The 15,646-nt window shown below is 51.4% G+C and overlaps 1 protein-coding gene across 3 annotated transcripts in view; it reads right to left on the bottom strand.

Annotated features, from left to right (window-relative positions):
* The window catches only part of TFCP2L1 (transcription factor CP2 like 1), a 49,468-nt gene that overhangs the window by 16,171 nt on the left and 17,651 nt on the right, over positions 1 to 15,646 (bottom strand). For 2 of the 3 annotated variants that reach the window (XR_016231682.1, XM_051838603.3), the window contains exons 3-7: positions 5,598 to 5,674; positions 4,951 to 5,056; positions 4,312 to 4,418; positions 2,476 to 2,628; positions 166 to 276 (exon numbers count right to left, since the gene is read on the bottom strand). Coding sequence is in view for 2 of the 3 variants with exons in the window: in XM_051838603.3 (XP_051694563.1) it covers positions 166 to 276; positions 2,476 to 2,628; positions 4,312 to 4,418; positions 4,951 to 5,056; positions 5,598 to 5,674 (554 nt within the window). In the remaining variant the exon portion in view is untranslated. Of the gene's footprint in view, positions 1 to 165; positions 277 to 2,475; positions 2,629 to 4,311; positions 4,419 to 4,950; positions 5,057 to 5,597; positions 5,675 to 15,646 lie in introns of those variants that run through there. The other variant, XM_089329387.1, reaches the window with a different exon arrangement.

The raw sequence follows: 15,646 nt of genomic DNA, 5'->3' as shown, positions 1-15,646 counted from the left end.
GCAAATGCATTCACTCCAATGCAGCAGAGAGCTCTGAGACACCTCCCCTGGCACCAGGCCATAGCAGGCAACACACCATGACTGAATGGAGTTTCCCAGGGATCTAAGCTGAAAGACTTGCTCCCGGCACAAGGCTCCGGGGCTCTGCCTGGCGCGTCGGCGCACCTCTGTGAGGATAGTGGTCTCGTAGGATGGCTGGTACTTCTCCTTCTCTTGGGCAGTCCTCTTCTCCATCTTCTCCCGGTCAGTCTTCTGCTTGCGGTCAGCTCCCTTTGGCTGCAAGCACAGAAAGACCCATTAGCACACAGAAGGCCAAGGTGGCTCCTGGAAGATGACCCTGGGCCTGCATAATCCCACCCCATGCCAAGGCCCAGAAGGGTAGGCAGCCTCTCACCTCCCACCCTCAACACAGGGCCTGCCCTCCTGCCTGACTCTCTGCCCCACCCTGGGAGACTCAGTCTGCTATGGACCCCTCACCACCACCACCAGGCTGCTCCCTGGGAGAAGCTTGGAAAAGACCAGGGCCAACGCCAGAACCACAGAGAATCACAAGGAATTGCTGGGGTGCCCGACGGGGAGTGATGGGGTTGGGGTGGAGGGGTGGGGGTCCACAGCAGCTGCTGGGAGGAGTCTGGTTTACCCCCACAGGCTGTGATGTGTTGGCCATATTCTCAAGCCTTGTCTTCCCAACTTCAAGGACTCTAACCAGCCAGGATTCCCAGCCCTGGGGTGGCAGGGCTGACGGACAGGTGGGCTCTGCCCAGCCTGGCTTCAGCACACCTCGATCATCCCTTCTGTGAGTGGAGGCAGGTGGCCTCTCAGGGAGCCAGTTCTGTCTCTGCAGGAGATGCTAAGGCCTTTCCCCAGGGCACTGCTGGGGTGAGGCTGTGAAGCCTGGCAGGCCCTGGAGATGCAGAAAACAGAGCCGGGGGAGCAGCCCCATGGGGCCATGTGGGCCCCATGGGATCACAGGAGAGGAAGGAAGAGCCGGTCAGGGTGATGCCTACTTTTGCAGGCTGTGAGGATGGAGTGAAGGGACCCCAAGCCAAGGAATGCAGTGGCCTGAAGGAGCCAGAAAACAGGGAACCAGACTCTTCCCTCGAGCTCTGGGAAGAGATACAGATCTGCTGGGATCTTTAGCGCAGTGACTGGGAGGAAAGGAATGCACAGGGTTTTACGCCACTGACTGCAGATTTGCTGCAGCAGCAACAGACAAAAATACGGTGGAGGGGTCGACTTCCTGGAAGACTTCATGATCCCTAAGCGGGTTTCTGAAGGATCAGTGACAGGTACTAGCTTGTGCCACCCCTTCTCCCTCCCACTGAGCCAGCATCACAGAGCAGGGTGGTGCCATCCAGAGAGATCCTGGCCAGGGCTGCAACTCCTTTGCCCACAGGCCTCATGCTATCACCGTGGATGAAATGGGAGACGGGAGATGTGGTCTCCTGAGCAGACTCTGCCACTCCCACACCTGCTCTGACGGGCACATTCATCAAAATCCCTGGCAAGTGCTCCCTGGGCACCAAGCTCTGCAGAAGATGCTACAGACAGGGCAGTGGCACAGTCCTGTCTTCAGAGGCCACCTGTCTATGGGATACCACAGTGATCAGCCACTCAGCCACCGGGCTTACAGCCCTACCTGTGGGCATTCACTGGTCTCCCACCTGCGCTAAGGAAGATCAACACTGACCCAGCTTTCTCATTAATGAGCCCCCTGTCTGAAGCGACTCCAGCCCCAGCAGATGGGACTTTGCTGGCAGGTTCCAAGTTCATCTGAATGTGTATGAAGGGGATGCCAGGACAGGCACCAGAGCTGCTGATCAGTTCAATTCCTGCCGAGGGGTGGGGGTGGGGGCAGGGGAGGCCCTGCTCCCTGTCCTCAGACAGCTGCTGGAGCCGCCCAAGGTGATGGGGCTGGTCAGGCCTGCAGGGGACGAGACTGTGGGTCTGCTCAGGCTGCCCTCCTGGCTGGGGAATGACAGTAGCTCTGCTCCAGCCCTGCATTTCCCTGAAACCATGAGGGGAAGCAAGTCAGAGAGCTGACCACCATCTTCAGGAAACAATCAGTCCAGACTGATGAGATGAAAGCCAGTGACAGACGACTGCAGGGAGCAAGGAGAGAAAGGAATGTGCAGGTACCCCCCCCCCAAAAAAAAAGTGCCTTTCTCCAAGAGGCAGCCACTGCAGAGGGAAACAGGAGAGGCTCCTGGCCTCCAGGCAAGCTTAAGGGGATGCAGGTGTGAGCACCTGTGAGCAACCACCAAGTGCACAGAAAAATAAAACATCTGAAGATGACTAGTCCAACCATCCTGGCCTGACATTCAGGGGTCTCGACACTTCTGACAAAAGCTGAGCAGATGCCACAGGTGAGACAGGGACAAGGGCAGCCCCTTGTGCCCCCATGTGCAGCCCTGGCTGGGACTCTGGGAGGAAGTGCCAGGGTCAGCCTCCTGGGACCACCTCAGGCCCTCCTACCTTGAACACCTTGATCTGGCAGCTGGCTGAGTGCAAGTGCTCCGTGTACTCCCCATTCTCATTCTGCTTAAACGTGTCAATCTGCACCCGGAAAGGCACACCCTTCTCACCCCCGTGCTTCCGCGGGGTGAACTCCGTGCTGATACAGTGCACCTGGGAGGTGGAGGTAGAGTAGGCAGCAAAGTGAGCGGTACAAGGTGGGGCGGGGCTCCCAAGGGCTTCGCTCCACATGGGGGACTCCTTTTCTGCCTCAGCATTGCAGATCTGCCCCTGACTCCCTTGATTTCCCAACACCTCACGCACTCCATCAGCACAACGGCTCCCAGTTCCCCTGCACACAAAAGACACACCTCCCACCTCCGTTCCTGTACATGGAGGCCAGGCTGACTGGCTCCCCACAGTGCCTCCTCACCCAGAAACCTCTCCCCTGGAAAATCCTACAGACTTCAGAGCAGGGACCACAACACACCCCAGGCACTCTCTAGCATCCTGGTGTCAAGCACAACCAGAAGGTTAGAATGGTTTCTATATTTCTGGGAAGTCTGGGTTGACCATCCCTTATCCAAAATGCTGGGGACCAGAGTATCTTAGATTTCGGACTTTGGGGAGTATCTGTATAAGCTTCACCAGTTGAACATCCTTAAAATCCAAAAATCCTAAAGCCCAAATGCTGCAAAATCCAAAACTTTCTGAGCTTCATCTTGCTCGAAGTTCCAGCTTTTGAAGAAGTATTCAGCTAAGAGATTTTTAGATTCGGGATGTACAACCTGTACTTGCTACACAGAAGTCCTTTAATACACACGAAGACTTCTAAAAGTTAATAGAGAGGCTGGCGCTGTGGCACAGAGGTTGAAGCCACCACCCGGAATGCTGGCATCCCCTATGGGCAGCAGTTCAAGTCTCTGCTGCTCCATTTCTGATCCAGCTCCCTGCTAATGGCATGGGAAAAGCAGCAGAAGATGTCCCACGTCTTTGGGCCCCTGCACCCACGTGCAAGACCCGGAAGAAGCTCCTGGTTGTTGGCTTAAGGCTGGCCCAGACCTGGCTGCTGGAAGCCATCTGGGGAGTGAACCAACAGATGGGAGATCTCTCTCTTTCTCTCTCTCTCCCTCTCTCCCTCTCTTTCTGTAACCCTTTCAAATAAATAAGTAATTTTTTAAATGCTAATAGAAAATGTATATTATACTTTAATTCCCAGTTTCCCACAAACTTCTAAGGCCTCTGTGTATTTATTGTTATATACAATAATACTATTATAATATATTTTGTTATTGTAAGAATACAATAACATTGTAATAATTTTCAAATAAAATTAATGTTAAAAAAATTTCACTGAATAGTGACTGTGGATTGGGCACTATGCTAATGGCTTTCCACTGGTAGTCAGACTTGTAAGGTGGGGAAGCTAAGGGTTCCAGAGGAGAAAGAAACTGCTCAAGGACCCACAGCAAGTGAGAGACTAGACAAGGCCCTGGCCTTCACAAGGCCAAGGCCATGCCCTTGCCCACTTCCACCTTACTGAGGTATGTAAGAGCAGGTGCTGGATAATGAAATAAGTCATTCAACAATAGAAATTATAATAGAAAACATGTTTGCTTTTAACTTATTGATGCTGGGAAACACTGGTTTTTGTTGTTGTTGTTGTTGTTTTCATCTTAAATGACACTCCAAACCTTTTCCCCAGCCCTCATAACCCACGAGCTCTGTGACCTGGAGCGAGGCTACTGGATTCTCCCTCTCCAGAACAGGGGCCCAGCCAGGCCCTCCAGTGGGTAGCTTTGGAGAAACCACAAGCTGGACCCAAAGGGAGGACAGAGCCCGACCCCTCCTGCTCACCTGAATGAACGCTGAAGCCCTCTTTGCAGGGTCCCACAAAAACTCGACTGCGTTCAGCTGGGTTGGGCTGGCCCTGGGGTCCAAGATACCAACAGACAGTGGGATATCTGCGCACACACACACACAAAAGCGCAAGTGTCAGCCTCTGCCCGCACGCAGGGAAGGCCCCTCGCTGCAGGGCCACGAGCCGTCACCACGACTTGAAACGCCACAAGCGGGAACACGAAGTTCTGCACAACCCATGTGTCAGAAAGCCTGACAGCAGTCGCCCTGAGCCTCCTGGTCTTCCGTCCCACTTTGTTTGGCTGCAGGAAGTCTGCCTGCAGGTGGTCCCTGGGGCTGTGGGTACACACTCTACTCCCTGACTCCCCAAAGGCTGGGGGCAGCCCCAGGGCCCCCAGTGGTACCTGTCATGGTGGCCCCCCTTCCCTTCTTCAAGTGTCAAAATCTTTTCCAATTTGAGCCTTATCAGAGCTCCCTGAAGGCAGGCCTTTGCATTGTACAAGACTTTCACTTCTGAAAAAGGCCACATCCCTCATCAGGGCCAGGAGGAGCCTGGGGTCACCTCCGTGAGTGCCCAAGGCGTCCGCAGGGCAGGAGGGCTCTGAAAGCAGAGGGGCCCAGCCCAGGGAGACTCACCAATGTCCAGGATGCGGTCTCCCGGCCGGCTCCAGCGCCAGCCCTCCAGCTGCTGGTGCTCTGTGTACTGCAGCCGGCGGTCGTGGAAAACTACGCGGATGATGCTCTGGGGAGGGAGGCCGGTGGGGCACAGTTGGGTGGGGGGCCGAGGGCAGCTCAGGAGGAAGCTGCCACCCCTCCTGTGCCTAGGCAAACCTCCCCCCACCTGCAGGGCCCCTCCTCAGGATCCCGAGAATACACGCGAGAGGAAGCAGTCACAGCCACCGCCGGGTCTTCCAGGGCTGCTAAGGGCCCTACCTGCACTTCTGACCTCCATATAAACCCTTTGCGCCAGTCGGGGGAGTGACCCAAGGCACAGAGAAGTTCAGGGAGGAGAGTCTGCCTGGGAGCCCACCAGCCTGAGCCACGGGCTGTGTGCGTGGCCGGGCTGCCCAAGCCCCGCCCCGCAATGTGCTCCAGTGCCGGGGACAGAGCCGCAGCTCACAGACCAGGCTGAGCTGATGGATGTTGCCTCTCCCTCCACCTCCCCCACCCCTCAGCCACTCCTGAGGCCCCCAGCCCTCCTGCCCCAACCCCAGACACTCAGCCCCAACCAGCATCACCCACCCACACACACTGAGGGTGCTGGAGCAGCCCTTGAGGCTCACCTTGACGTATTTTGTGTTCAGATCTTGAAAATCTCCCAGCTTCCGATTCTCCAGCAGTCGAATTTCATAAGATTGACCTGGAGGAGGTGAAGGATACACTCTCTATTTGACTATTTGCAGACGAGGGACTCCATCAGATTAGCAGCCTTCTCAACAGCCCCTGTGCCTGCCCAGGCCCCAAGACCCAGAGTAGCAAAGCAGAGAAGAAAGTTCACGTCTGTGGACTGGTCCCCAAGTCCATCCAGCCCCAGCTCAGGCCATGTACCATGCAATCTTCCCTGGGACAGAATCCCAAAAAAAAAAAAAAAAAAGCCCTAAAGTGACAGAACACGGCTTCACATATCTTTACCGCTGCCCCTCACCCCTGCTTGGAGTAAAACACTGACCATACCCTTCCTGAGAGCAAGTTGGAAGGAATGGAGAGGCTGTTAAACATTGTCTCTAATGGCAGAACGAAAGCATTTCACCAGTTAAAAGAATGTCATGTATTTGAAAGGGTGTGGGGATTTTTGTTCAGTGAGATATAACCAGTGCAAACTGGTTAAAGAATATAAATGGAGCTGGCGCCGCGGCTCAACAGGCTAATCCTCCACCTTGCGGCACCGGCACACCAGGTTCTAGTCCCGGTTGGGGCGCCGGATTCTGTCCTGGTTGCCCCTCTTCCAGGCCAGCTCTCTGCTGTGGCCCAGGAGTGCAGTGGAGGATGGCCCAAGTGCTTGGGCCCTGCACCCCATGGGAGACCAGGAGAAGCACCTGGCTCCTGCCTTCGGATCAGCGCGGTGCGCCAGCCGCAGCGGCCATTGGAGGGTGAACCAACGGCAAAAGGTAGACCTTTCTCTCTGTCTCTCTCTCTCACTGTCCACTCTGCCTGTCAAAAACAAAAACAAAACAAAAAAAGAATATAAATGGAAAAAAAACCCACGCATAATATGAAAAATAAAAACCTTTAAAAGTATCTATGAATAACCCGAAGAAAACTGTAAAATACAGCTTGAATAAACAGGAGGCACCATGTCATAAGACACGAAGAGTGTGCAAATAAATACAAATTATGTCAACTTTTCCCAAGTCAATGTTAAACTACAATTCTAAAACACCCTGGCATATGTTGCAAATCGGTAAAGGATATTTTACAATAAGAGAATTACTGAACATTAGGTATCTGTGAGTAAGATTAGCTTTTCAAATATTTTACAGATTCACAGAAAGTTTCAAAAATCGTACAGAAAGTTCCTGAGCCCCCTTTTTCTGGCATTCCCCCACTGGTGACATCAGAACCAGGAGACCAACCCTGGCACAAAGCAGCTCATAAAACCACAGACCTTGCTCAGATTTCCCTGGGGGTTGTTGGGCTGTTCTCTCTCCCCCTACACAGCCCAAGTGTATGTGTATGTGTTTGTGTGTGTGTGTGTGTGTGTGTGTGTAGGCTGGTGAAATTTTATCACATGTGGAGATTAACTAATTTTTCAGTGTGCACATCCTCACCTCACAGCAAATTTCAAAGCAAGTTACTGGACCAGCACTGTGGCATAGCAGGTGAAGCCTCTGCCTGTGGCGCCAGCATCCCATATGGATGCCAGTTCAAGTTCCAGCTGCTCCACTTCTGATCCAACTCCCTGCCAATGCACCTGGGAAAGCAGCTGAAAATGGCCAGGTGCTTGTGCCCTTGCCACCTACTTGGGAAACAGAATGGAGTTCCTGGCCCCGGGCTTCTGCCTGGCCCAGCCCCAGGCATTGCAGCCATTTAGGGAGTGAATCTCTTCTCTGTTTCTCCCTGTCTCTCTGTCACTCTGATTTTTCAAAAGCAAATTTTTTAAAAAAATCTTTATATATATGTATTTTTAAAGCCAATTTCTTAGTGGTGAGGGAGGGAGAAGAGGGAGATGCTGATTAGGAAGAATAAGTTCAAGAGACTATTTTACAACATGAGCACTGGTTAATAATAACGCACTGTTGTTATTAACAGTGTGTTCTTGAAATTACACTAAGGGAATAGATGTTTTCTCATCACCAAAAACAGTATGCATGTGAGGTACAGCGTATGCTAACCAGCTCAATTTAGCCATTCCACAATGTACCTAGAGTCCACAATATCAACAGAATATATACAGTTTTTATTGGTCGGTTTTTCAAAGAGCCAATCCTTCAAAGTTTTACTTGAACTTCAAGGACTTATCACTCAATCAGGAAGAATCTTCTGAATCTCAAATCAATTGGGGGAGGTGGTAGGTGTTCAACTACAAAAACTTTATGTACATGCATAAACATAAAATGCCATACAAACAACAAACTAGGAACAGCTAGCTCATGCTAGCCATTATGTAGTTTTTTGAGAAAACACCAAAACCCCCTAGGAGCATGCCCCCCATTGGATTTCTGATGTCTGGCTCCAGGACCATGGGACTTGTCCTCTGGAGTTTGAAGTCAACACATTGTAGCCACAGGAAGTGAGTGCCACTCCCCCTGCTTGAATAGTTCAATGGACAAAAAAAGTACAAAATTAAATCTCGTTCATTCCAGACACCTGCTGAGCAGCACCACAACCCTAGGGACACTCGGTGACAACAGTGCATGCGTCCCAGAGCTAGCTCAGCATGGCTCCTGGAGGGGGCGCCCGGGGCAGGATGTTGGGGAACACGGACAGACCCAGAGGTCCTCCAGCACAAGACTGCTCAGGGGGCTGTGCTGGGAGCCTCGTCCATCACAAGGAAGAGGAGCAAACCCAGACTCCCGTCTGGCCCACTGGCCTGTCCCGATGGAACTCATGGACACATTTGACTTTCTGACAAAGCCGGACTTTAAGACACACTCCCAGGCTCCAGGGCCTCTTGCACCCCAACTGGTTCTTCCAGTGTCTTGAAGAGGAATGTAGATGGTGCTGACCAGAGGCCCAAGTGGTCAGTATATGAGTTTAGTGAGGTTCTGGGCGCCAATCACCACGGAGCCACGCTCGACAACCAGGACTCGGTAAACCGCAAGCCATCGACTGCCACGCACAGGGCGCGTTCTCAGGGCAGCTGCTGGGAGGCCAGACCTTCAGGCCCCTCATGGGGCTTCTCCTGGGCCCAGGACCATCGGCCCGCCAGCCTCCTCCCTCAACAGAGCACTTCCCAGGCCTCCCCACCCCCACCCAACTCACACACCAGGGGCCCCACTGCGCTTCACCACAGCTACATGCTGATGCAGGCCACCCCTCCACCAGCACACTGGACCACAAGAACCCCCGCACCTTCCCCTGCGTGCTTGCAAGAGGCAAACTCTACTAGATAGGAACTGACCTGACTCTCAGGAGTCACCTGCCCCGGGGCAGGAGGAAGCAAAAGGCCCAGTTAGGTGGCCCAACCAGGTGACAGGTGACACTCAAGCAGCTGCAGAGAATGTAAGTCTGTTTCTAGAACCTACCACACTCTTTGCTACATCCCACCTGGTAGTGTGCTGGGCACAGGACCCCTGCCCCTGCACCTGGCTCTCCTGCTTCCGTTGGCACACTGACCCATGGGGCCCAGCACCCTTCCAAGTTAAGATTTGGTTTCTTTGTTGCCTACATTTCAGACAACGGTCTGGAAGGCACAAAAAATAAAGTCACTAAAGAAAATGACAGCGGCCGGCGCCGTGGCTCAATAGGCTAATCCTCCACCTGCGGCACCAGCACACCAGGTTCTAGTCCCAGTCAGGGTGCCGGATTCTGTCCCGGTTGCCCCTCTTCCAGGCCAGCTCTCTGCTGTGGCCCAGGAGTGCAGTGGAGGATGGCCCAAGTGCTTGGGCCCTGTACCCCATGGGAGACCAGGATAAGCACCTGGGTCCTGCCTTCGCTCTCTGTCTCTCTCTCTCACTGTAGAAAGGAAGGAAGGAAGGAAGGAAGGAAGGAAGGAAGGAAGGAAGGAAGGAAGGAAGGAAGGAAGAAAATGGCAGCAAAAGCTGCTCTTAGACCAGACTTGTGGCACAGCAGGTTAGGCTATTGGTTTGAGTCCCAGCTGCTCCACTTCCTATCCATCTCCCTGCTAATGCACCTGGGAGACCTTGGAGGAAGCTCCTAGTTTGGCCTGACCACTGCGCCCATCTAGGGGGTGAACCAGCAGATGGAAGATCTCTCTCTCCCTTTCTCTCTGTAACTCTGCCTTTCAAATGAATAAAAGAATCTTCAAGAAAAAAAAAAAAAAAAAAAAAAAGAAGTGTGAACCAGACTCATACATTTGGAAACATGACATATGACTGTGAGAAAAAAACATGTTCAGTAGTGTGGGATAACTGGTTATCCATATGGCAAAACAAGTCCTAGGGCCCGGGGTTGTGGCACAGCAGGTTAAACCTCTGCCTGTGACACCAGTATCCCATATAGACTCCACTTCCAATCCAGTTCCCTGCTAATATGCCTGGGAAAGCAGCAGAGGATGACCCAAGTGCTTGGATCCCTGCCACCACCTGGGAGACTCAGAAGATGCTTCTGGCTCCTGGTTTTGGCCTGGCCCAGCCCTGGTCTTTGTGGCCATTTGGGGAGTGAACCAGCAGATGGAGGATCTCTCTCTCTCTCTCCCTGCCTTTCAAATAAATGAATGAATCCTTTTTAAAAAAGCTGGTATGTAAAAATTAACAAAATAGAAAAGAGAAATTAAACCTTACCTCAACCCTATACATAATAAATTCTAAATGAATAAAGCAAAACTATAACATTTTTAAAGAAAATATGAGACACACAGAAATGCACAATTCATTTAGGAAAAATCATGTTAAAATATTTGTCTTCTGGAATAAAAGACATCCAAGGTTAGGAAAAACTCCAGACTGAGAAAAGATACTTCCAGCAAACAAAAGTAACAATGAAGTGGTGTATATAATATATACACAAAGAATAAAATCCTACAAGTAAGAAAATTCCAAAGCCATAGCATTAAACAAAAAAGTACACTGTATACTGTTTGAAGACATGCAAAACAATACTGCTCATTTTTATGGTTCAATAAGCAGGTCATAAAAAATCCAAGAATGTGCTTCAGAAGGAGAACATGCTTCTGCAGTAGGAGAAAAAGGCAACAGAGTAAGAAAGATTTAGAGCCAGAAGCAAATCCAGCAAGGCTGGGAACCAAAGTGAGCATGTGGACACCTGCTCTCTTAGATCAGAAACTAAAACCAATGCTGAAATCTCTGTCTCTGTGTCTCTCTGTCACATTCACTCACACACACATACACACACACACACACACACACACACACGCCTGTGCTCACTCCACTGTGAGCGCAGGGGTTAACACCAGCAACCTCACTCACCTCCCACAACACCCCACAACTTGGCAACATCAGACGCCCACTGCACCATGATGAGCCCACTCTAACCTGATCAAGCCACTTCGTCTTTGACTTTAAAGTGCATCTTGCACCTTGAGATGAAGGTCATAATGATAATTGTAGACATTATATCAACTCGGTAATTGTAATTGCAGACATTATATCAACTGGGTTAAGCACCCAGGTTTGATATCTAGGCTCCTTTGGGAGTCTCAGAGTCTGCAGCTCCAGACATGCGCTGTGCTGACATGCACTGTGCTGACACTCAGGCACAGGGCTGGTGGGAGGGCTGCAGGTGCACCCCGGGCAGAGAGTGTGGTACACAGGAAGTCTTCCGCCAGCCCAGGAAAGCTCCCACCCTCCACTAGACAGGAACCAGACTGGGCGTGCAGGGCCCAAAGAGGCTTCCGGGCAATTTGGAACCTAGCCCTCTGCTGTAAAGGCTGCAAAGGCCTTTTAAAGCTGGCAGGGAGGGAGCCCCAGGTCACTTTGTGATGTAAACTAGCCCTTGGCAGGTGGCTGCCATACGGCTCCAGGAGCCAAGGTGACCTGGGAGTGGCATGAGCTGGGGAGGAGCTGGGGAGGAGCTGGGGAGGGGCAGTCAAGGCTCCACCCACCACCCCACCCTGCAGTTCAGCTGAGCCCCAGTGACTCCATCCTGCTTTCATTCCCCAGCTCCGGCCCCGGGGTTGGGGGGTCCAGGCAGCCCTGGGGAGGGGTGGAATCTCCTCAGCTGGACTCTGCTCTGCACAGAGATGGCTGGACCTTGCACGAAGGGATCGATCGGAGGATCGGAACTGCACGAGTGGGCGGGAAAACATGCTGTGCCCAACCTCAGGGCTGTGCCTGGCTGCATCCCTGGCTCACCCACCAGCTCCCCCACAAGGGAGCAGTGGGCAGGGTGTGGTAGGAGACTAAGAAACACAGTCCAGCACTCAGTCGTGGGCCTGGTCCCAGGCAGGCACTCAACAAAGCTTTGCTTCCTCTTTCCCCATGCAACATGCAAGCATCTTTTCGCCCAGACTCAGCACTTTTCCCTGAAAGCACTAGATAGAATGTATCCTCAGCTTTGGGAAACATAACCCTTTGTTGCAACTCCTTGCCATGGGGTGAACAAAGAGCCACAGACATAAGGAACGAACCAGCTGTGTGTCAATGAAGCTTTAGAACAGGTGATGGATCAAGTACCTGAGTCCCTGCCACCCACATGGGAGACCAGCTAGAACTCCCGACTTCCACCCGGCCCAGCCGCAGCTGTTAAGGCTATTTGGGGAGTGAACCAGCAGATGGACCACCTCTGTCTCTGTGTCTCTCCTTTAACACTCTGCCTTTCAAATAAACAAATGAATCTCGAGTTTTCATAATTTTTCTTCTGCTGCTTTTTCTTTCCTCCGCATTCTGCAGCTTGGCCTGTCCCCGCGAGGCCTCCGGCCTGAGGTCAAGCTGTAACTCCTCTTCCAAGCTGCAAACTCTCTGGAGCAGGTAATCCCGGTTCCTCCAACCAGGCTCCGCCAGCCTCAGCCCCTTGGAGAACACTGGTCCGTGACAGACTTGTAACTAACAGTGGCAGAATCTGCTATGAAATTCCCTACAGCAGGGGCCTGCATTGTGGCGCTGCTTGTGACACAGGCATCCCACATCAGGGAACCTGGCTCAAGTCTCATCTACTCCACTTCCTACTAATGCATCTGAGACCCAGATGGAGTTCCTGAATCCTGGTTTTGGCCTGGCCCAGACCTGGCTGTTGTGGCCATTTGAGGAGTGAATCAGCAGACAGAAGATTGATCTCTCTCCCTCAATCTCTCTCTCTTTCTCTCTGCTTTTCAAATAAATAAGTCATTTAAAAAAAAAAATCCCTAAAGCAAATAAGAGAGCTGGAAGTAGTCAGCCCAGCCAAGAAGAGGGTGAAAAGATGTTCAACCTCAATGATGCCAAACAAAAATAGCAAAATGCCTGATCACTCACTAGGCTAGCAAAGTGTTAACAGACTGCTAACATCCCTATGAACGGGCCCTCCCCTTCACCTGCTGGAGATAGGAGGTCACAGGTCACAGCCTAGTGGGCATTTGGACAGAATCAACCAATATTAAAAATGCACACAGACTACGAGTCAGCTATCCCTGGACCCTCATCTGCAGTATCACCAGCATGCATGCCTAAAAATATTTGCACAGGGCTCTTCATTGCAGCAGTGGTGTGATGGCTAAACACTGGAAATAAACCACATGGTCACAGTCACACTACCACACAACTGCAGAATACCACACAGTCAGAGCAGACAAGGCACACACCTCTACCAAGGGTCCAAGTCGGCATCTTGTGCCTCCTGATGTGGGGCATGGAGAAGGACCCCGTGTCACTTCCTTCCTATTCCTGCCCAAAGGGCACAGCTGACTCTAATCTCGAGGACACATCAGCAAACCCACTCCGGGAAACAATCACGGGGCTTGGTCTCTTGAGAAATGTCAGTGTTGGGAAAGACCCCTACCTTGCAGGATCTGGAATCAGATCTGCCACCAAGACATTCTCAGAACTGCCCCATGGCCCTATGACACGTAATCATATCACAGTGATGCTAAATTCCCCAAATTTGGTAATGGAATTATGGTTACATTAAAAAAAGTCCTTGTGCACAGGAAATGCACACAAATGTTTAGGAATAAAAGACCAGGCTGCCTACAACTCTAAATGAATCAAGAAGGAAAAAATGTACACAATAGAGGTATCTATATCTGCATAGCCACAGCTTTCTGTATGCATGGATGCAGAGATAACTACAGATGCAGGATCTCTACAAAGATAGATACAGTTATATGTATTTCTTTTTTTTTTTTTTTTTTTTTTTGACAGGCAGAGTGGACAGTGAGAGAGAGAGACAGAGAGAAAGGTCTTCCTTTGCCGTTGGTTCACCCTCCAATGGCCGCCGCTGCAGCCGGCGCACCGCGCTGATCCGATGGCAGGAGCCAGGAGCCAGGTGCTTTTCCTGGTCTCCCATGGGGTGCAGGGCCCAAGCACCTGGGCCATCCTCCACTGCACTCCCTGGCCATAGCAGAGAGCTGGCCTGGAAGAGGGGCAACCGGGACAGAATCCGGCACCCCGACTGGGACTAGAACCCGGTGTGCCGGCGCCGCAAGGTGGAGGATTAGCCTATTGAGCCACGGCGCCGGCTCAGTTATATGTATTTCATTCACATATTCTACTATACTACTACACATGAATAAAATAGAGACTAAGCAAATGTGACATAACACCAAAAATCAGGCAAAGAATATACAAAAGTGCAATCTTTCCAATCCTTCAGTTTTAAATTTAAAGTTTCTTTGAATTAAAAATTAGATTACAGAGGTCTGGGCTGGCACTGTGACGTAGTAGGTAAAGCTGCCACCTGCAGTCCCGGCATCCCACATGGGTGCTGGTTCAAGTCCCAGCTGCTCCACTTCCCATCCAGCTCTCTGCTATGGCCTGGGAAAGTAGTGGAAAATGGCCAAAGTTCTTGGGCCCCTACACACATGTGCGAGACTCGGAGGAAGCTCCTGGCTCCTGGCTTTGGATCGGTGCATCTCTGGCTGTTGCAGGAGTGAACCGAAGGATGGAAGACCTCTCTTCTCTCTCTCTCTCTCTCTCTCTCTCTCTCTCTCTCTGTAATCCTTTCAAATAAATAAAAATACATCTTTTAAGAAAAAAGTTAAGATTACAAAAAATTAGGCAGACCTACATATACTGTAGACATGAAAGACCATCCACCATACATACACACAGGAAACAAAAAGTAGCTGAATAACATAAAGTAAGTTATACCCATACCCCTATATTTGTGAGGCTAATATATGTGAATTTAGCAGTGAGTAGAAAGGCACATTCTCTTTTAAATTATATACATCTTCAGCATTGGCTCTAAACTAAAAAAGAACCATACCTATTAAAGACATGAAATTGAAAATTGCTCTCTTTACATTAATAAAATTAAAATTTTAAAATAAATTTAAAAAGAATAAAGAAACTTAGGAATATATTTCCTGTGATTTTGAAGAAACAAACAAAACAAAGCAAAGAGAACAAAGTGCCTCAACCCAACCCAAGCCCATAAGATGTGTCTACAATGACAGTGTCAGGCTGGCACCCAAGAGCCGATCAGACAGGTGAGCACTGGGGAAGACAGCCTATTAACAGAACACACAGAGACCTCACCAGACAGGCTGAGGTGTCTGCAAGCCAGAGTCTCTCCAGGACACCACCTGAAGAGCCCACAGGTTGGTGAACATGCCCATTTCTGAGATGAGAACACTAAGGCCCAGGAAGATCACGCTGCAGTGGCAGACTCAGCAGCCTACAGTGGGTCCCAGGACAAGAGGGGGCAGGGAGCAGTGCCTGGGTAAGACACGCAGGGGCTGAGCTGAAACCCTCCCCCATTCCAGGTCCCACTGCACCTCACTCTCAACACCTGCAGAAAGTTCTCTGCAGAACTGAGGATGAGATGAGAAGACGAACCTCCAGCCGCACTCACCACGTCCAAACGGGGAGAATGGGCTCTTCCTGCTGAGCCCCACGCTGAGCCTCTCAGTGTGCTAGGTGCTACACAGACGCCTCTGAGCCCACAATAGCTCCATACACAACAAGGCCCGCCAAAGGCAAGCACACCACCAGGGACCAGCCGCCCAGCTGCCTTAGCCAGGGCCCCACTGCGCCCACCCCAGCTGGCCTCCCCGCAGCCGCAGCCCACCTGGCACCCTCGTAGAGCAGCATGGACAAGCCAGAGTGGCTCTGCC

Source organism: Oryctolagus cuniculus, chromosome 3 (genome assembly GCF_051225735.1).
Source record: "Oryctolagus cuniculus isolate XC-2025 breed Fujian yellow rabbit chromosome 3, ASM5122573v1, whole genome shotgun sequence".
NCBI classification, from domain to species: domain Eukaryota; kingdom Metazoa; phylum Chordata; class Mammalia; order Lagomorpha; family Leporidae; genus Oryctolagus; species Oryctolagus cuniculus.
Note: the sequence above shows the minus strand (reverse complement) of the source record. Positions and strands in the feature narration are given on the sequence as shown.